Source organism: Clinocottus analis, unplaced genomic scaffold (genome assembly GCF_023055335.1).
Source record: "Clinocottus analis isolate CAN_PGR_092001 unplaced genomic scaffold, fCliAna1.0.p SCAF_6, whole genome shotgun sequence".
In the NCBI taxonomy this organism is placed as follows: Eukaryota; Metazoa; Chordata; class Actinopteri; order Perciformes; family Cottidae; genus Clinocottus; species Clinocottus analis.
The window spans coordinates 7427286-7448858 of NW_027176218.1; the positions used below are offsets into that span (position 1 = coordinate 7427286).

The following is a 21573-nucleotide window of genomic DNA, read 5'->3' on the forward strand; positions in this document are numbered from 1 at the left end:
GAATGCTGCAGTTGCATTCGGTACAGTACAACGTGCCTTCGGCCACCGAGCCTCCACCGTTACTTGTGTGCAGAAGCGTGTCATCGTTTAATCAAGACGTCTCTACACTGTGGCTCACTCAGCTTTAATAAAACACAAACCAACATATTTTAACAGCCACAATAAATGTCTGAATGATGCTGCTCCAATTGCACATGTGAACTATCCAGTTTATTTAATTAATCAGGATTTACTGGTTATTGACTTTATGGTCATGTATAAAATGTGAAAAAGTATAAATGATTTTTTTTTTTTTTACAGCAGCACATTATATGTGATTGTTTACTTTTGTCACCTTTGATGAGTTTAACAATGTTAGGAGCCTTTGTGATTTAAAACACAAAAGTATATTCCCTTTGGAAGAAATAATTCACCACTTATCAATGTTCAGCCTCTATATTCCAGAATAGTCTATGAAGAGTTAAGAGGTCAAACGAAACACTGAAGCAGGGTTAAAAATTTTGTTTACTGTCATTTGTGAGTGCCTTATGAATCAAATGTAAAAAAAAAATGTAATTTATTTCCCAGCCGCAATGCATTGGAATAAATGATTGTTGTATAAACAGACATGGAGAATACATTTTACTCGGTGAGCAGTATTGCAGCTCCCCCGCCTGGCTTCGACACAAACAAACTTTGTTTTTCCATCGCCGCTCTGCGAGGATCGGGCAGGTAGAAGGCCTCGCTCACTGCTCGTAAGAAAGACTCAACTTTATCACCAGGAACCATGGAAACAGCACAGCCGCCCCACCCTGCTCCCGTCAGCCGAGAGCCCACTGCCCCCGACTTCCTGTCACCAAGAGAAAAGAGAAACAGCTGTTCATACAACACACAGCACTACAACACACAATACACACAGCTACTGTATATTTATTACTCACCAACCAGCATTAAATATATACATAGAGATAAAGACACCCACGTACACCATTTACTTCTTATCTTCTGTTGGCATACAATGGTTTAAAGTGTTGATTTCTTGTCAACCAAGAGAAAATAAACCGTATAATCTAAAGTTTAGTTTGTTATACTCTTTATGATCAGTGTGTAGCATCGAACTGGAAGCCGACATGAACAATACCAGGACTCTCAAACGGAAGAAGCAACATTTATTTCAGCCACGCAACTTGCAATTGTGTCAAAAGTTGGTTGTTTTTCCCTTTTGTTATGGGTTCGGTCTCCAAAGCTGCATTGTATTTCATTTGAATCCCTCCTGAGTCTAAAAATGTGTAATGGCAGTGAGGTGTACTCACAGACAAATGTCCACCAGTCGATCCAGTTCATTGCAGCTGCACTCATACAGGTCTCGGCAGCTGGCGTGGCTCTGGTTCATCAGGTCTCCGAGCAGCCGCACAGATTCGGCAGGTTCTGAGTCGCACACGCTCTTAAACTGCAGCACCCGCGCAGCTTCGCCGTACACATGCTTGGCTCGCTGGTGCAGCTTGAAATGCTTCACTGAGAGAGGAAAAGAGGAGAAGAGGAGACCGGTGTCTGTCTGGTCAAATGTTTGTGATGATGTTCACACGAGTCATTCGTTTTGTAACGGTTGGTTACTGATGGTTTTTCTCAGCCGGAGCAGATGATTATGCTCGGAAATTTGTGTTGTTTGAATGCATTCGTAAAATAAAATGTAATTAAATCTGGGTAAATACATTCATCACAGTATGACTAAGTAAAATTCCAGAATATATTTAGTCTCAAATCACAACAAGTAACCCAAAAGCCCCCAAATATATTACATTTCCATGATGTGAAAAGAGCAACAACCAGTCTTCACATTGCAAATGTTCATATTTGAGCAGCTTTTTGAAGATAACTGACTTCAAACAGCTGATCAAGATTGTCACTTATCGACAACTCCACAAATCTGTGTCCACAGTTTGGACACGTTTCAGTTGAGAGATATAAAAGTACAGATGTTCTTGTGTACTGTCGCTCACCATGCTGAGTGTTGGCGCTCAGCAGCTCTGAGGAAAACTGCTCAGAGGTCATGCCCAGCTCCTTGCAGATCTCTTCTCGGCTATAGGGCTCAGGGTGCAACAGCTCGTCCACCAGAGCCAGCATCTCCTCCAGGGAGGCCTCCAGCTCCGTCTGAACCTGCACCAGCTTCAACAGCCTGCTCGAGTCCAGACCTTGCGCTTTTGCCAGCATCTGAGTCCAAACGCGCCAAATACGTGGGAATAAGCAGAAGCAACTCATCTAACTATAAATACAAACGTTTTATTGAGTTTACAGAGTTTTAAGCAAACAGTGAAAACGTGTCTGGAGAAACTTTTTCTCAGCGTTAAGCTGGTTTGGCTAGTGATCCCTTAAAACAAAGTCATGGCTGCACATTATTATCATCATATGATGAACAGGTACATGCAACATGACGTATAATAAATGTTAAAAAGGGTAAAGTTTAAGATATTGACCTTTGTGGCGATTCGACACTCCACCACACGGATGTTGAAGTGAGAAGAAGCAGCTTTGTTCATCTCAACGCAGCAGTTGGAGATCACAAACACGGCGCCATCTGGGAGCTTGACATCAGTGGCCCTTAGAGGCTGGAACTCTATCAGCTTTGCCTGGTGGATAATTGTATAATTGTATTAAAAGTGGATGATATATTTTCTGTATTATTATCTTGGATGAACAAATGATCCGGTTCAACTTGTACTGAAAGGAAAGTGACATACAGTTCCTCTCTCGGCCAGGAATGAGATGGACTGGTCCATGCCACCTCCCTCTGTGCCAATGTAGCGCTCACTTTTGGCACAAATCTCAGCCAGTGCCACCTGGAGGAGAAAAGGACTCAATAGAATTTTTGACTACTGATATGAAAGTAAAGCATGTTGCAGATTAGCTCTGAAGTTTGTACAATATCACACTTTTTCCTGCATGAATATATGTATGGTTGTGTGTGTATATATATATATATATATATATATATATATATATATATATATATATATATATATATATATGTGCTTGTACTGTAAAGGCTTTTACCTTGGAGAGGGACTTGTGATTGGCCTCCGCTGTTACGAGCCCGGCACAACAAACTAAGGCACTAGAACTGGAGAGGCCGGAGCTCGGAGGAATGGTTCCATCTACGACACATGACATCCCTGCTAACGGAGCAATACCAAACTTCTCCTGTAAAAAAAAAAACACAGCGAGAAGTTTACTTCAGGTAATTTGCAGGAAGGTATCACTTTGATATTAATAATAATACTTTGATTTTATATAGAGCTTTTTCTGAATACTCAAAGACACTTTACATAGGAATCATTCAAACAGTGATGGAGGAGCTACCATGTAAGTTGCCACATCAGAACTATCTAGCTTTCATACACCGTAGTCACAGCTATGGGAACAATTTTTAAGTGTCTTGCTAAAGGACACATCAACCAGGGCTACCAGAGATCGAACCGATGCTCTGATTGAAGGACAACCTCTGCTCACCACTGCACCACGGTTTCCCTAAATATATATTGCATACTACAATGTGTTGTATGGGGGATATGTTGCTCCTACCTGAATACCTTTTACTCCACAGAGAAAGTAATAATGCCACTTTGGATTCTCTCTGTCGATGGCAATGTCCTCTGAAGATGACACAGTGAAATCCCTGCACACAGTTGATAATAATTTGCATGTGATTTAAGCTCCTGAATTAACTACACAAGCAGAATGTACTGTTAATAATTCATATCAAACAATTATCAAGGGTGTTCAAGCCTTACTTGTATTGAGGATTTGTGTTGGCCAGTGTGATTGTCCCTGAATTATTCACCGAGACCGCTGCGAGGATGTTTTGTTCAATGGCCATTGGAAGAACCGAATAGCCACAGTAGTCTATATGCTCTCCTATTAAATATGACACATTCAAAGAAAATATTATCATTAGCAGAAGCAAGTCATCTAACTATAAATACAAACGTTTTATTGAGTTTACAGAGTTTTAAGCAAACAGTGAAACGTGTCTGGAGAAACTTTTTCTCAGCGTTTTCATAATGCCACTTGTCATGTGTTCAAATACAGCAACCTCAGACCAATATAGAAATGACAGTCCACTGTTGAGTCAACAAATCCTACAAGGTGCATTTAAATTACCTATTAGATTGACCCTTCCAGGTGCACATGCATAGAAGAGAGGAGATTCTCCATACTTTGTTTCGAACGTGTTTTTCAAGGTTTGCAGCCTGTATAAAAAAACAATGTACAAGTTAAGAAATGAAGTAACTATCATTTGTTTTCTCTCATTGACAATGCGCATATCTTATGCTGCTACTCACCTTTCATTGGTTGTAATTGCGGTCTTTAACTTGGGTGGGTTCGTATCCATTTCTATCTCGTTCAAAACAATGAATTAATGTATGAACCGAATGTACTTCTTGCTGTCGGACAGGAGAGATCAGCTGACTGTCATAAGTAAATCCCGGATGCCGAAACGCTGACCTGCGATCAGTTATGAAACATAACTTGAGCTTAGTTTAGAGGCGCTACATTTCCGTTTGCCACATCTGAGCTGATTCTGAAACAGTTGAGGCCACAGCAACAAAAACACGGAAGTGTTCTGTACGATAGGGGGCGTGGTCTATGGTGTTTCAACACGGCATTTTACTTAAACATATAATAAAATAAAACTCCCAAACCTGATTTTATAATTTAATTATCATCCAAGTCATACGATGTGCGGTATGCACATCCTGTTTCCCTGATTCTCTGATTGTTTTACCTGTAACCACACATTTAGATATCATATTATGTATTGTGTCTATATTGCCAACAATACGGGTTGAACGTTTCCCCGGGAGCCTCCCAAGACAGCCCACTGCGCCTTAACCAAGGATGGGTCAAATGCAGTGAAGAATTTCCCCAAAGGGATTAATAAAGTGTTTTTTTAAGATATATGAACTAAACGATTAACTAAATGTTCAGTCAATGCTATTTACAGCTATTTGTTTTTAATATAACAGGTTTGTAATAACATATTAGAAGTATGGCTGCGCTGCTTTAACAATTTTCTCATTAATCATAGTAGTTCGTGTCATTCGTTTCGTCTCGCGTAAAACACATAGACTACATTTCCCACAAGGCTATACGCGCCGTTACCATGGAAGCGTGGATAGCTTCTAGTTTCGTGGTTGGCAGCATCGACACAAATGTTTACAAAATAGCTTCTACCATTCATGTTTTATCACAGTGAATTTATATTTAACTATTATACGAATATGTAATGTATATTTCATGTATATAATGTATGTAGATTACGAGTTGTCCGCGTGTTCTCCATTAAGTCCCGCAGCGGTGTGGCGCTGGTAATGCGCGCGAGTTTTCAAAGTGGGCGAGTCTTTAAAGAGGACATCCGACCAGCTAGCCGGTGTTTGCTAACCTAGCTTTGTAAAGTTTTTGTTACCCGCATCGGTTAAAGATGGCGGTCGGCAGCACTCCATGTTAACTTGTACGTAACTTGTCATCGGCTCACGGATATTCGATCAAATGTATTCGCTCAGGTTTTTCAAATACCGAGCGGGCGGGTTTTAAGTTGCTTACATGGCTCTCGTTACTGCTAAGCTAATTTAGTTAGCCTCGCTGCTTCGCGATGTAAACAATAGTTAACGCGGCGAGCGGTTAGTTAGCTTTTAACGTCTCTTAAATAAAAGGATAAGTGGCTCAACAAAGGATATTCTTCTGTCCAATCCATGCCTACCGGTAAGCTAACGCGTTGTATTGGTTTGTACTGGGTAATATTTCTAAATATTTTTATATTCTGAGCTAACTTGTAAAGTCAACGCCGACCACACTAATGCTTGAAACGCCAACACTACGTAACACATTTTTGTCCTGGTTGTTTGTGATTTCTCTCTTCAGTTTGTTTCTGCATCTCTTTTCGCAGAGCACCCTCCACCATCAGGCTCCGTCTGCATCATGTCTATTGATTTTGACAGTGCTGCTCTTCAGACCCAGCACGATGAAGAAGAATACGACCAGGAGGACTATGCAAGAGAACAAGAGGTATTACACGCATACTACATTCTGAAGTTTTTGGGATAAAGTGTTTATGTCTAGTTGTTTGACCTTCCTGTGTTACTTGTCAATGGTGATTATGTTTACAGTAACATATTGTAAATGCCCGAGCTCTCGTTGTTTTTTGGGATTCTATATATACAAAACATCAGTTATCCAAACTGTCTGACGACCTGAGATATCTAGTGCATGCTTAGATTATATAACAGTAACACTGCAGTCAAGTGAGCCCACATCCGCCGAGTGAGCCTCAATTTGCAATTCTGAATGCACCTCTATTCAAGGTGTTACGGTACAGGGGCAGTACGCAGCACAGAGAAGCCAAGCTTAAAAGCTCAATTGAAAGGATGATATTTTTATTCAAAGGGCATATCCTTAAACTTGTAAAATAAAAGTACAACGCAGTTTTGTTAAAACTGCGTTTTACAAAAATTGTTAAATTAAATGATGATATTCATAATGTCACAATTTCCAATATTCAAACTGCTATAAAAACAGATCCTTAAATTTGTAAAGTAAAATTACAAGACTGCCTTGTGTCTTGTAATTTTACTTTACAAATGTAAGGCTCTGTTTTATACATGTAAGCTGACTTTGAATTCAATTTTCTCCAAAACTGTACAGTAAAATCTCAGGGCCATATACATGTGCATAGCAGAGGTCCCCCTGAACAAGACTGCGTTGTAATTTTAATTTACCAATGTAAGGATCTGTTTTTATAGCAGTTTGAATATTGGAAATTGTGAAATTATGAATATCATTATGTCATTGAAGCTGAATTTGAATTCAATTTTCTCCAAAACTGTGCAGTAAAATCTCAAGGCCATACACATGTGCATAGCAAAGGTCTGCCTGAACAAGACTGTTGTCATTTTACCTTACAAATTTAAGGATCTGTTTTATAGCTGTTTGAATTTTTGGATATTGGGAAATCACATTTGAATGCTTTTTGTGCTATCTAAGCCACCTTAGACCACCATACCGTAACACCAGGGATAGACGGTCATTTATTTTCATGCTTGCTGCTCACTTGGCGGATGAGGGCTCACTTGACCGCAGTACAGTAACCTGTGGTGTTTGCAGTGCTGTATGCATCTCTTCTGAAGCGATAACACAATTATTACACCTTTTGCTCACTGATTAAGTATACTGTCATGTTGATATAGTTACACAAATTTGTTATGCTCCTTTTGAGCATTACATTTGTATTTTTTACAATTTGGTTCTTGTTCATTGTTTTTCTGAGTACATTTTTTTCCCCTGATGCATTTGTGTGCTCTGTTGAATTTCACAAGGACCGTCGGCTTCACAGCTAAACAGGCATTCTAGTTATTACTCACGCCTACAATCTGTTGCACCCTGAACCTGAGCTATTATTGGCTCAAGGAAAAGGCCTCCTTCCAGGTGTGTCGCACAGAAACTAGCTCTGCCCTGTGGTTTTCCTCTCTATTCAGGTTACCTTTAGTCTGTGCTTGTAATTGACTACCTGAAGCAAGCACGAAGAAACAGTTACTGAATGTCTTACCAGTAGTTTTCAATACTCAGAAAAAATGGACTTTGCATATAAATTGTCAAATGGATTTTTTTCCTTTGGTCGAGCCATGACTATTTAGTATACGCAAGTTGGTCAAGTGGAAAATGTTTGCCACCGCTAATTGGAATGTTTCTGCTCCAGTTAACCTCGCTATATGTTTTGACTAAACAATGGAGTTCTTTTGGACCAAAAAACACAGCGATACGGCAGGGAGCCGCAACGGCCTACAACATGCCAGGCATGTTTTGGATGTTTCACACAGACGGTCTTCTCTGCAGAGAGATTAGACTAGGAGGACGAGGAGGTTATCAGGTGGCTTCACAGCTGAAGCAGAGGGTCCTATTCAATCTTTTTTTAAATCAGTCAGCGTGATACCATGGGTCCTTTGGTTGTGGACACGGTGGAGGATTTGAGGAATATTCATCGGTCTTTGTGGGAAGTAAGTCCAAAAGGTGCTGCTTGTTCCGTCACACATGGCTGGTTTTAAAGCAAGCCTGGTTAGTCTGTTACTGATGCAGACGTTGATTTTACTAGTTGTTTTTGTCTCTTTAGGAGCTTGGAAGTTTTGACAGAAGAATAGATTAATGTTCGTCATAGTTTTTGTTTCTCAATTTGATTGTATAGATCAAAAGAATAATGATCACATTTATACAAACGGTACATGTATTTGGGCTTGGACTTAGGATCACCTTTATAACTAATGATAAGCAGCAAAACATCACATTTAAACCAGAGAAGATTTTGCTTCACAAATGACTTAAATTATTTATAAAAATGAAATAATACATGCTTAAAATGGACATGTATAAAAACAACAATTATAATAACTCCCTAAAATCTGAGCTCTGAGCTGAGGTTTTCTTGACTACTTTGAGCATTAGTCCTCTCTGGAGAATATCATTCTGGTTTTACTTGTTTTCAGACAACTGTCAGGGGTTTCTTTCTGCTGTTTTCCCTCCCTATCTGCATCACTTTATTACTCTGTTACGGAGCAACCACAGTGACTCATTTCCATGTGCTTTTTTTTTTTCGCAGCTGCACAAATTGCTCACCGACCTTCCCGATGACATGCTGGAGGACAGCATAGACTCCTCCTCCCCAGAGCTGGAGTACTCCACCTGCAGCAAGAAAAACACTGGCAACAGGTAAAACATATTGCTGCTGGCACGAGTAATCTCAGATTTGTATAACTGTGGGTGTGTTGAACACAATTACCTTATTGTATTGTAATATAGTGAAGCTTTTTTTTGCCTTCTCCACTCAGCCCACAGTCTGCATGGACTCCGCAATGGTCAGATCATCCAAGGCTACCTCCTCATGAACAGGTAGTTAGTCAGTTTGTTTTCACTGATATATTTTTTGTTCTGAACTTCTAAAGAAAACAAAACATCACTCTTACTGTCAATGTCTCTCTGAAGAACCGTGAAGTTGATGAAGAGTATGCTTATGAGGATGGAGCTCTTCAGAATAATGGAGACCACCCTCAAAGTCAACCTTTACCTAACACCTGGAACCAGGAGCATCAGTACACCCAGGGAGATTATACATACACCAGCATCGGCTCAGAGAAATCTACAGAGACCAATAATTTCTCCACAGACGAGTATGAGACTAAACGGTATCCTCAAGGCACTAATAAAGCTGTCGTGTATAATGGAGAAGGAGGATGCACAGACATTCAAAACTACGGGGATCACAGTGGCAGAAACCAATTTCAAGTGAGTAGAGTTTCATGTTTGGTCTATTTTATTATTATTATATTACACATGTAATTGAAAATGTACTTGCTTGTGTATGAAATATATATACATTCACCTTTTCATTTGAATACATTTTAAATAAGTATCTAAAAGTCCACCACTTTTGAGCATGTTGTACAGATGTTAAAGTTATTAAACACATGTTTTTACTTCAACTATACTTTGACTTCTTGTGTCTTCAAACTTTTCAGTCCGCAGTGTTGGACAGAGTGGATCAGCACCAGGCCACCTCCAATCCTCACCATCCTGCCCATCAGCCAACAATGTTCAACTCACAGGCCGTTCAACAAGAAAGTCAATTTGACCATCTGCAAAGAGAATTCCTTGACTCAAATCAACGTGAGTCTTATAGTCTTGATTTAGTTTGTGAATTAATAGCACAGGCGTACAGCGCCATGTAAATCACAATAATACTTGAAAAGTTAACCTGTTACAATAAATCTCAATGGGGGAGTTTTCTGTACTGGCAAAACAAATGTATCCAAGTGAATAATCCAAAGTATTGTTGTCAAAGTGCCATTGAGCAACACACTTTATCTGCTAAACTTTAGTTGTTAAATGGACAGGAGTACACACATTAGCTTTTGTTCCCAGGAAAGGGCTGGGAAATAGATGTTCTATGTTGGTCCATGTACCACCAATACAAACAATCACACTTTGACAGTTTTATTTCAGATGAGCAAAGGTTTAATTTTTAAATCCTTTTGTGGAAATAACAATATATAGCTTACGTTTATTATTCTTTATTATAGTTCTGTGCCATGAATAAATATTCAGCCAGACCACAGGAAAAGTGCAATTTGAATTGCTATTTATAAGTAGCTGTAATAGCCTTAATTCAACCTTTTTTATGTTATGATCTATTAGGGTGTAAAGCTAGGAAGCTCTTAGTTAACTGAGCCCAGTTACCAATATGGAACTGTATGCATAACCTGTTATTTTTCCGCATACACCCTCTAAAATGATATTTCTGAAAAATAGAACGTCCCCACACTTTAAATAAGGAATATGGTATTATTGTGTTTAACCTACATGTTGTGCTGTGTTCCAGAAACTGCTGATCGAGAGCAGATTGCCCAGCTGCAGATTTTAAACAAGGCTCAGCAGAGGCAAATTGAAGACTTGGAGCGAAAGCTGGAGGATTCCAGGCGCAATATGAGATATATCGAGCATCAGTTTGCAATTGCCAAAGGTGTGTTTCACAGTTTTTGCTTTCAAAATAAGGGGTGGGACTTGTTGTTTACAATGTTGCCGTACATCGTCCATGTTAAGTAGTGTGATAATTCAGATTTTGTGCCACTTTGGATTTAAATTTGTTGTCGCTGTACTTTATGGTCTATTCTTTTTTTTTTTATAACATGCATTCAAAAGCTAAACTTTAAGGACATCTATCAAATATAAAAATAAATATTTAATATCAATTGCCTTGAAAATCTTTTCTCTTTATAAGAATAGTTAGTCTGAACGTTTCATACTTGTGCTTTCATAATGTTTTGTTTTTGTTGATATGCAATTAAAGACCAAATGGCTTATTATCTTATCAATTTATAGCCTTGATTGATTGATTGATTGACTCACTTGTATCTATGCCCCCTTGTGGTGGTTCATTTGCACTACACACCGGTGAACTGGGTGATGAACTGGCTTTGTGTGTCCTGATAGACGAAAAGGATGGCCTAGCGGTAAGCCTAAAGGAATCCAGTCAACTGGTTGAAGATGCCAGGGACAGAGAAGTTCAAATGAAAAACATAGTGAAGGCAATGGAGCAGCAAGTACAGGTCCTGACTGAGAGAGACCACGAGGTAAGTACACACACTGTTGTTTTACTCCCTATCTTAATTGTTTTAAGTTCAAAACAAGACAGTCTGCAAGAAATTATGTTCTCTATAATTTAGGAGGAGTCTTGTAAAAAATAGTTATCATACAGGATTCATTCAGTTTATTTAAAAGCAGTGTTGGCTTTAAAGAATAAAAACATTGGATATTAAATAATGTGAAGGCCTCACAGAAAAGTAATGTGATCTTAAACGGACCCAAAGCGATTCTACTTGTGTCGTTTTTTAACCTTACAGATAGCATAAACATCTTAATTGAAACTGTTATATTTCAGTAGTCTATAGACAGTGGTTTTATTTTTGTTTGCGCTGCAGAACTTGAAGAAGCAGAAGGTGGCAGAAGCTGCAGTGGACAGCATGAAGCAGCAGATGTTGGAGCTTTGTCGCTCTGACACGCTGTCCAGGACGCGGCAGCAGCATGACCGAGACCTCGCTGTCATAAAGGAGCAGCATGAGAATGCCCTGTTGACCCTCCAGCAGAAGCTGGACTCAACCTCTCACGATCTGAGCGAAAAGGTCTGCAGCGTTACTGTCGTATGAGATGGAGTCTGAGCTGCCGACATACATAGTAAATTCATACGTTGTTTGTTTTGTTGCTTCCAGATTGATGTTGGTCAGAGGCTGCGAGAGCAGGTGAAACAACTGGAGCACCAGAGAGAAGAGGAGCAACTGGAGCGAGCCAGAGTCGTCAACACCCTTACTCAGCGTCTGGAGGAGAGTCAACGACAATGTGCCAAGCTGCTGCAGACAAGTGAGTGTGGGCTTCATCCACCTTCTTGTATCTTGTGTTTTTGGTGAAACTACGTTGAGAATAAATCATAGAACATTAAAGACCAACTTCTACACATGTTTTTTTTGTTGCTCAATCAAAAAAAAAAAATCGTGTGGCTCTATTTTCTTCAGGTTCAGTGCAGGAGATGAGTCAGATACAAATCAAATTACAACAGGCTCAATCAGCCAAAGCGCTGAGTGAAAACATGAACAGAGTCTTGCAGGTTTGATCTCTGATGTTTCTGCCCAAGAATGGAACCACTCTGAAAACATTATTACTTAACTGATTCAACTTTTTATCTTTTTGATTCTAAAGGAGGACATGGCTGAGTTGAAAGACCAGATCACTCTGTATGAATCTGCTGTGAAACACGGTGTTATTGCACTAGACCTGAACAGTGACTGGGAGAACCACCTGTCCGACTCCTGTGTGGATTTAGGATTAAAGAAAACGAACAAGAAAAACGGCTTGCTTCACAGGTACATCATGCTCGTAGAGCAGAGTCATGGTAATCAATACAATGATTGATTGTCTTTCATTGGCATTCTGGGTCATAAGAACTAGTATAAACTGTCAACTGGAAATATTTCTACTCATTTATCACCACTCCCCTCTCAATCAAAATCTAACTTCCACTACCGTTTTGTCAGTACTGCCCTGGCTCACCTGTCGGACGCCAAGCTGCCCAAAGACGAAGCTTTGCGGTTGCTGCGACTGGAGATGCAGCGCTGCCTGGGGAGTCTGAAGGGGAAGCGGCAGAAGATCAGTCAGCTGCAGGAGGAGCTCCAGCGTTGTCAGGGTCGACTGAGCGAGCTGCAGACCCAGTTAGATGAAGCCAAACTCTGCTCTTCGGTGAGAACGGCCCTCGACATGACCAGAGATGTGCTTAAATGATGCAAAGCATTTAAATGTTCCAAAGCATTTGGATAGATATTATCCAGCTTCATGTTGCTTGGCCAATTTCATATGTTGCTAATAAAACACAAATGGCAAAACTTTGCATCTGGTTTAGGTAAGATGCCAAAACCTTTAAACATAATATGCTTAGAATATTACATTTATGCATGTTTCATACCAAAACTACCCACTTGTGTTGGCGTAAAAAGAAACAGACAAGCATAAAACAATGCATTAATTCAGGGTAAGAGATTAAATGGCTCTAATTCCAACAGTGATCATAAAAACAACTTTTCACAGGTCAGAGAGACCAGTCAGATGAAACATGGAGACTTAACCGGAGAGTCTCAGAAAGAGTTTGCGAGTCTACAGGAAGACAAACAACACTTGCAGGAACAAGTGGAGGTTGGTTGTAGTTTCATAAAATAAATTATATTTCTTTTTAGACTATTTCATTAAATACTGGTGTTCTATCCAAACTCAAGGTGTTAGAACAGAAGAATGTGGAGCTGAAAAAGAGTGAGGAAAAGTTGAGGTCCGCCAACTTGGAGCTTTGCACTAAGATGAGGGAGATGATCCAGGAACTCGACCAAGAGAAGCAGGAGGCCGCTCAGAGGTGAGGCACATAGGGAAATAATATCATGTTTTCTTAACCTTAAATTATCAGGAAGTGTGTGTGTATATATTTATGTTTCTGTTTCTTCATGGAGAGCTGAGCGCATTCATCAGCAGTACAGGGACGACGTGGTGGATCGGGTCAGAACGGAGCTCATGCTGGAACACGATGCTCACGTTGAACAGCTGACTGCACAGCATCAGCAACAGGTCCAACAGTTCCAGTAAGTCCTCTGCACCCGTCACTGAAAATAGTTTTTATCTAGTAACCAGCAAAATGCAGCAAATGGATAGTTTTGAAAAAAAAATCTTGTTCACAGAACCCAGCTGTCAGAGGCCAATGATAAGATGTTGGCTGTGCAAGAGTGTTACATATCTGTCTGCAAGGAGAAGGACACGCTAGACAAGGAAGAGGCTTTGATCAGGAAAAATGAGGTATACAATCCTAAAACATGTTTATATATCAAAAGCAGTTGGATATGATTCCTGTGCTCATCAAACCATTGAACGACATTAACAGATTTAAAAAAACATCAAAATACACATGGTAAATGATGATTTGGAAATTGTTCTGTGTTGATTGATATTGTCATGGTACCGTTTGCTTTTGTAGAATAATTTATGATTAAATTATCATTCCCAGCAGAAGATGAGAGAAGAGAGTGGCACAGCTGTGGAGAAGCTGAGGGTTAAGCTTGAGGCTCAGCATCAGGCCTCAATAAACCAGCTCAAAACTCTGTGGTCCAAAGAAAAGGAGACTGAGATCAAGAAGCAGGTGATTTCTCAGGTATCTTTGGCCAAGGCTGCTTGGAAGGAGGAACTACAAAAGGTATCATTTTCTGTAATCACTGTCCAACTCCCTCAACTCTAATGGTGATTTTACATCAGACTCTAACTCTAATTTACTGCTTCAGATGGAGAAGACCTGGGTCCAGAAGCTGGAGGAGGCCGGGAGAGAGAAACACAAAGAGACTGCTGAGGCAACCTGTCAGACAGATGAGATTGAGGCGAGCAGTGTGACAATAACTGTTGAGGAGCTCGACTCCAGGCTCAGTGCCCAGAAGCAGCAGCTGCAACTGGACTCTGACAAAGTAAAATGCAAAGCTGTGGAAGAAGCCAGGAAACAAGCCCAGCGAGAGCTACACGAGAAACACCTGGAGAACATGGCCAAACAGGTCAGTTTTTTTTTATAATACTTGTGCTAGTTAGCCAAACAATCCTTGCATTGTATACGAGTGGCACAAATTGGAATCAAGCTAATGCCATTAAATGTGCTAACCCTGTGTTATTCACACATACAGTTTTTTTAGTTTTACCAGCTACATGATGATTTTCCTGATTTATCCGCCTATTATTTGAAATGAACGATTCAACTTTTGCACAACTTTTCTCCAACATACCATGCTCTATTCCCCAAAATGTTTTGGCTGTCTTGACAAAGGAAGTGTTGGTGTTTCAGGTCGAAGGTGCAGTAACCAGGGCCTACAATCGCTGGATTGAGGATTTGACTTCTGTACCAGAATACCAAGCTTCTCTCCAAACAGAGAGGGAGAAATGGGAGGAACTACAAGAAAAATGGACTGAACAACAGGTATGACTTTTTTTCTTTGCAAGTCAAAAAGTGTCATTCCTGTTAACCGTTTTTTTCTGATAATGTGTCTTCCTCAATATAAACATGTCAGGTGTCAAAGGCCCTGAAGGAGGCAGAGGAACAGTGGCATAATAAGCACAAGAACCAGCTGGAGGAGCAGAGCTCTGGATCGCAGAGGGTGAAGGATCTCCAAGAGGAGGTGGAATCCCTCCAGAGTCAGCTGGAGCAGGAGAGGAGAGAGCAAGCTGCTCTGCTGAAGGCTGAGCTGGCCGGAGCCAGAGCCGCCTGGAACCGAGACAAACAGGAGCTCTCCGTCATCCAGGTCCGCAGTGAGCAGGTTTACCAAAGCAAGTTGCAAGAGCAGCGCAAAAAGCTGGAGCAGGTTTTGCAGCAGGCCAGAGAGGATGCTGCTCTCCATAAGAAGGAGCTGCTCCTGCAGCTGGAAGCTAAGCTACAACAGGCTCTGAGGGCCCGAGAGGAGGAGTGGAGATGCCAGCATGCAGCGAAGGAGCAGGCGCAGAGAAAGCAGATGAGAGATGAACTACTAGCAGAGCTTCAGGCTGGATTGGCAGAGGTCCAGACACAACTTCTCAGGGATCCCAAAACAGATCAGCAGGGCACTGAAGACACCAAAAGGACCAGCGGGGCCACATCAGAGGGCACAATAATGCACATCATCCAAGCATTCTGCACAGACCTCGTCAACAGAGCCGTGTCTCAAGCCAAGAAGGAGTGGAAAAAAGTGAGTTTCATTACTCGTTATCTGACTCTGCAGAGGGCAAAGGTAACAACACGGGTGAGTAGTGAACACACATCTGACCCTAGTTGGGTACAGTTGCAGGACTAAGCTACAGAGGAAAGGGAGAGAGTGTTTGGACACTTAAAAGTGCAAATCCCCAATTTATACATGCAATGTTTCAATCTGCAGAGAGATATCTTTGTGTGCTCACAGCCTCCTCTTCATTTTCCTTTCACTACAAGTTACGCCATGTTTAAATGTCGACCTTCCAGTTACTCATCAAAACCCTAACAGACTGAGCTACTGAGTAGCTTTTCCCTTTATGGTTTGATTTATGATCCACAGGTTGACGAGGAGAAACTGAGCCGCATGTTAAAGGAAACGCAGGAGCAGCAAGAGAGAGAAATCGAAAAAATGCAAAGTATGTTCTGCGTCCTTGTTGTCTCCTCACTAAGCAGGTCATTGTGAAAACGTATCTTTTAAATCCATTTGACTGCCAGTATTCATTATTTTGATTAGACTACTGTGTAGTGCCGATGAAGAAGTTTTTTTTTTACTAAATCAAAGATACATGTTTTTCTTCTTACCTGTAGTGATATTATTGATCTAGTCCTGGAGATATGAGCTGTGGAGATGTCTGTCTTTTCTTGAATAAAGTGAAACTATATGGAACTTAGCGTCATGATTTCTGGAAAGAGACATTGCTGTTGAGTTCAAATGTATTTTTTTTGGCACTTTAAGCGTCACAACCCAATATTTTGTATGTATGTGGTATTGGAGAGAAGGCAGACATGGTTACGGCCGATATCTCCAAAACTAGGCAACGCTCACCAAAAGGTCTAGATTGGTAAATAGCACTACCTGCCCCCTTAGGTAAGCTGCAGAAGAAGAACCAGGAGCTTCACAGGCACCTGGAGAAAGCCTGTCGTCAACTCCAGCACAGCGTTCGCCAGCACAAAACTGCCATGCAGCAGCTGAAAGGTATTTGATCCGTCAAAAATATTTCTTTTAGACCATTTAAACAGATTTATTCAACAGACAATGTATCTGTGTGTTGTAGATGAGCATGAAAGCAGCTTGCGAAAGGCGAAGGAGGGACATCTGCAGCAGCTTGAGGAGGTGAAGAGAGCCAAAGAATCCTCAGGGTTTGTGTTTAATTTTTTAAAATGTTTTCTTATCTTTTTTTAAAGTCCAGTGAGATATCGTTTCCCTCTCTTTTTAATGTTGCATGCCACTGTCGTCTAACCTGAAGCAAAGGACCATTTTAAGTAATATTCAAATGAATCCTGCTGTGAAGTTACTTCTGTCAGCTGTTCGGTCAGCTAGCCAAACACAAAGGGCCCCAGAGGTTTACTTGAATACAAACCTTAACTGTAAGAGATTTTGACTTGATATGGGGGTTAGAATTGAGGTCTCATTATTATACAGAAGATTTGTTTGGTTATCTTCTGGACCATTTATAGCAAAAAGTGGTTTGGAAGATTGTTTTTTTTTAAATGTTGAAACAAATTCCTCAAGCTACACTCTTTTAGTTACTTTAGAAAACTGAAAATACACCAATGTTTAGTGTGCACCTTGTGTACAACAGCCATCTGATTTACTGTACGTTAGTTAAAAAATATATATATTTTTCTTGTTTCCAGAAGTTCTGATCACACACCAAATGTTCAGCAAGGCCTTGAGGAGATGAAGCAGCAATATCTAATGACTGTGGACAATATCAGAGGTTTGTATTGGTTCTGTGTGGATTTAAATATTGGGAACACCAGAATTCAATGTAATGCCCGCCTGGAGGGCAAAACTATACACTATGATGTCCTTTATGATGTTCTATGTATTTCTTTTGTCCTCACTTGTATATAAACCTGCATTAGATTCACATGTGCATAAAATCTCACCAAGTCATTATTATCTCTGTCATGTACCTACATATAACTATAACCTTTATTTAACAAGGAAGTGACATTGACATTAAAACCTATTTTACACGTGAGAACTAGCCCAGACGGGGTCAAATAGCAGCAACAACGCCTACTTGTGTGGTTTATGGCAGGAGACATGCTGCGGTACCTCCAGGAGAGTCGGGAGCGAGCAGCCGAGATGATCCGCATGGAGGTGCAGCGGGAAAGGCAGGATACCGCCAGAAAGATGCGTCGCTACTATCTGACCTGTCTGCAGGAGTTACTGGAGGACGGAGGGAAAACGACAGGGCAAGAGGCCATAATTGTCCTAAACTTGTTTACTTGCTTCAACCATGGCTCCTATGGCTAATTGCGGTGATCTTCCTGTCTTCTGCAGGGCTGAAAAGAAAATAATGAATGCTGCAAGCAAGCTGGCAGCCATGGCTAAAGGGCTAGAGACGCCCCTAAAAAGTAAATCTGGAAAGAACAACAGTTTACAAAGTGAGTGCTGTTGTGCAGAAATGCTGTAAGGAAAATATCAACATGGTAGGAATGTGTTTCGTATTGACCGGTTGTTTGACGGTTGTGTCCACAGCCGACTGCCTTCCAGGTAGACGCGAAGGTTTTAGTAGAAACCTGTCGACTCTTACTGAGCTCCCCGACATCCGGCCAGAGGAGAGATCCCACAGGGAAACACCGGCCGCTGATTCAGCGCAGAAGCTAACAGCTGCAGCGAGAACCAAACCTTTGAGTCACCAAGACATTGCTCCGTCTGGGAAGCAGGAGGCCTCCGTGGATTTAGGGCTGACACTCCAAACTGTGAGGAGCAAAAGCAGGGAGCTGTACTCGCCGGGCGTTCACTCCAGCAAAGCAAACCACCGCCTCGACTCGGAGCAACAGAGCAGACCCATCCTCATCCAGGAGGCTCCTATCAGAGAGGAGAAGCGGACTGACTGGAGCATGACCAGTAGTGACTCGGACACAGGCTTCCAGGTTTCCACACACTCCTACTTGGGGAGGAAAGTAGAACCAGTGAAGCCCTTTTCTGCTTCTGCTGCCTTGGCCGGCGAGTTTGGTGACCTCTCACCGAATGTTTCTGACCTGACCGTCTACAACGAAATTGCCAAAAAGAACATGAACTTTCAGCCTAAGAAGATCAGCACCCACAGGGAGCCCACCCCCGGCTCTGAGGGCGAGAAGCAGCCAGGAGTTTGTCCCAGGCCGTTGTTCTCTGAGTTGAGACAACGGCAGCAGGACAGCGGCTTCGACAGTCCGTTCAACCAACAAATATGACAAAGTGAGGGGCAGGGAGGAAGGGAAGTAGTGCCTCCAGTGCAGTGGATAACGTTTACATGATGTGGAACCTTTTGCCTTCATAGCTGGTTGCAGTGTGTTAATGTGTTTGTTAAAGGATTAGTCCAACATATTGCAAACTAAACTTATTTAGGTTGTTGACGAGAGGTAAATAAGAAGATTAAAGTATGAAGCCGGCAGCCGGTTAGTGAAGCTTTCCGTGAAAACTGGAAAACAGGAGGAAAAAGGCCGGGCTGGCTCTATGTGGAGGTACCAGTCTCGGTCTTGTTGCTTATCTAAGCCTCTTCATTTAACTTCTGCACAAGAAAGCAAGTGAATATTGAATGATTTTAACATAGTTTTTTCAGTGCTAATGAAATGCTTTTGTACGTCTCCTTTTTATTGGATGTTATTTAGGTCAAAAGTCTGTCAACTCTGTGATATTTACCTTTAGATGCCTTGCGTGACCTTTGCTGACCCCTGCACTGTACTGAGAACTGGAGCAGCTGCAGGTTCATACAAAGCTCACGTCGCTCTGTGTTCAGTGTTCTCTCTGTCGGATCCCAGTGTGTCTGTGTGTATCTATATTTAAAAATATTTTATATCACGTTAATGAGATATGCTGTGCATAGATTATAAATGTTTTTTACATATTGATTTTATTTGTTTTAATAAATCTTATCATTTTATTGCATATTGAGAGAGAATATTTCATTTGTCGTGAGAGTGGAGCCTTTTGAAGTATTTTATATCAGAGATTACTTCTACTGCTACAAAATGAGAATAACTAGTGGGGTCAAATAGGGCTGCAACTAACTGACACTTGTTTTTAATTATTGATAAATCTGCAAGTTATTTTCTAAATAAATCCTTTGGTCTATAAAATATAAGATTATAAAGGAAATTTTATTAAAAAATGCTTTTCATAATGTCATGAAATATTCAAAGATATTTCCTATGCAATAACAAAACCTCAACGAGCAGCATATTGTTCTTCACTAAAGATCTCAGCCAGCGTTCAAGATCATTTAAAGGTCATCTCTTAGAAATGATTTACTTGTTAAGTAATGTAAAGCATTTAGCTCTTAGAAATGTAATGTAGTATTAAAGTTAGTTTTTGGCTTCGTGTATAACCTTAAAATTGTTTCTTTAGAATGAGCCGTTTTCTAGGCTTCATGCAGCCTTCTTATGGCAGCCTCTGTTTCATATATTATATAATATAAATGTTTAACGGAGTGTTCAGGTGGCTCAGAGACAGTAGAAACGTATGATTGCATCATATTTGTACTCTCCTTACGTATAATTACATTGATTTCCCCCTTGTAGAATAAATTAGGTACATTACAGTAATTAGTAGATATTTGCAGTTGAACTTGAACCATAACTTGCGGGTCAGTAGTAATCTATAAACACTGTTTGCTCATGTTTGCAGATCAAAGGTTTGCATACATTGACCATTAACCAGACGCATCGTTTGCCAAGAGTCACTCGTGTTTTGAAGTTAAACGATACTCGTAAACATGGGTAACATGGCACTGGCCCCAGTTCCTCAGTGGTGTTTACACTTCATCGATCATTGGCCCCGTCATAAACTTTGGCCAATATATTCAACTTTGCGAATATATTCGCAAAGTTGAATATGTTGAATATGTTCATCAGCAGCATGGAGGACACACATGGGGAATGAGGTTGGGTCGTTCACGCTTCAGGAGAACTCGTTACTGATGGGAACCTGATCATCAAAGAGGCTGTAAAATACATAAACATGGTTATTATTGAAAATGTCCAACCTAACGGAACCATCCATCATTTTCACATGTTTTGATTTTGATTTCAAATCTTGGTTATAGATGTTTTAACATAGCCGAGACCCAAGAAGCAGACTTAATGAAACGCTTGTTGTGTGTGAGCATACCTGTCTTATGTCTTCTTTCAAGATTTTCTCAGGTCAAAACTTTAAACTTGTATGTTGTTCCCTTCGAATTCTCAAGTCATGTGAAGTTGTAACTGATCAAGTCGAACACCACTCCAGATCAATAATACATACATCTAACAATATGAAGACATCACGCAGAGATTGGCTAACTGCCATTTTCTGCGTTATTTAACACATTGCCACGTGCGCGCGTGCGTAACTTGTGGCTCCTCCTTCTAAACCAGCAGACAAACGCAGCTCAGTTGAAGCGCACGCCCACCGCTCAGATTGCGTATGTGGGATTCGGGTTGCCTTTTGCAGAGCTATGTGGTTCATGACTCTGTACATACATTATCAGTACTTTGAAATGTACATACTGCTGACACTTTATATGCTGTAAAAAAAAATTAAAAAAAATTGCAGGACGTAAACCGCAGTGAACTGTTTCACCCTGGAGGTGTCGCAGCTGGAGCCCAAATCACTTTGTGAATTGCAAAGTTTGCTCTCAATGTCCGTCAGGTTATTGCATCTCTGTTCTCACTGTCGATCAGCGTGTACATGCGACGCGGCACGCTTATGCAACCCGAGGATCCCCGTGCGAGTCTCCACAGTGGATGAGGAAACACCCGGTGTGGAAAGCAGACAAACATAGGAATGGAGGAGGAGG

At 40.9% G+C, this 21573-nt stretch overlaps 2 protein-coding genes across 8 annotated transcripts; one reads left to right on the forward strand and one right to left on the reverse strand.

Annotated features, from left to right (window-relative positions):
* Nucleotides 1-108: 108 nt before the first annotated feature.
* On the reverse strand, nucleotides 109-5699 carry galk2 (galactokinase 2). 3 transcript variants are annotated; one of them, XM_068603254.1, is made up of 11 exons: nucleotides 5444-5699; nucleotides 4320-4482; nucleotides 4138-4226; nucleotides 3768-3891; nucleotides 3559-3652; nucleotides 3031-3177; nucleotides 2718-2816; nucleotides 2454-2606; nucleotides 1980-2190; nucleotides 1293-1494; nucleotides 109-829 (listed from the first exon to the last, which is right to left on the reverse strand). In XM_068603254.1, the coding sequence occupies exons 2-11, from the start codon at nucleotides 4367-4369 to the stop codon at nucleotides 622-624; spliced, it is 1377 nt and encodes a 458-aa protein (XP_068459355.1). In that variant the 5' UTR covers nucleotides 4370-4482; nucleotides 5444-5699; the 3' UTR covers nucleotides 109-621. The 3 variants fall into 3 exon arrangements, with proteins under 3 accessions (XP_068459355.1, XP_068459356.1, XP_068459354.1); XM_068603255.1 differs by lacking the exon at nucleotides 5444-5699 and adding an exon at nucleotides 5299-5414; XM_068603253.1 differs by lacking the exon at nucleotides 5444-5699 and having other exon boundaries at nucleotides 4320-4621.
* Nucleotides 5182-19603, forward strand: cep152 (centrosomal protein 152). Of its 5 annotated transcripts, none has more exons than XM_068603251.1 (28): nucleotides 5182-5739; nucleotides 5899-6042; nucleotides 8624-8733; nucleotides 8853-8913; nucleotides 9007-9306; nucleotides 9540-9687; nucleotides 10400-10540; nucleotides 11011-11150; nucleotides 11499-11699; nucleotides 11787-11934; nucleotides 12087-12178; nucleotides 12271-12434; nucleotides 12606-12807; nucleotides 13153-13257; nucleotides 13338-13468; nucleotides 13563-13691; nucleotides 13788-13902; nucleotides 14111-14296; nucleotides 14382-14642; nucleotides 14927-15058; nucleotides 15150-15800; nucleotides 16143-16218; nucleotides 16671-16778; nucleotides 16858-16942; nucleotides 17441-17523; nucleotides 17851-18007; nucleotides 18096-18199; nucleotides 18294-19603. In XM_068603251.1, exons 2-28 carry the CDS (start codon nucleotides 5956-5958, stop codon nucleotides 18989-18991), a joined length of 4815 nt encoding a protein of 1604 aa, XP_068459352.1. In that variant the 5' UTR covers nucleotides 5182-5739; nucleotides 5899-5955; the 3' UTR covers nucleotides 18992-19603. The 5 variants fall into 5 exon arrangements, with proteins under 5 accessions (XP_068459352.1, XP_068459349.1, XP_068459350.1 ...); XM_068603248.1 differs by having other exon boundaries at nucleotides 5924-6042; XM_068603249.1 differs by having other exon boundaries at nucleotides 5924-6042; nucleotides 14114-14296.
* The last annotated feature ends 1970 nt before the right edge of the window (nucleotides 19604-21573 follow it).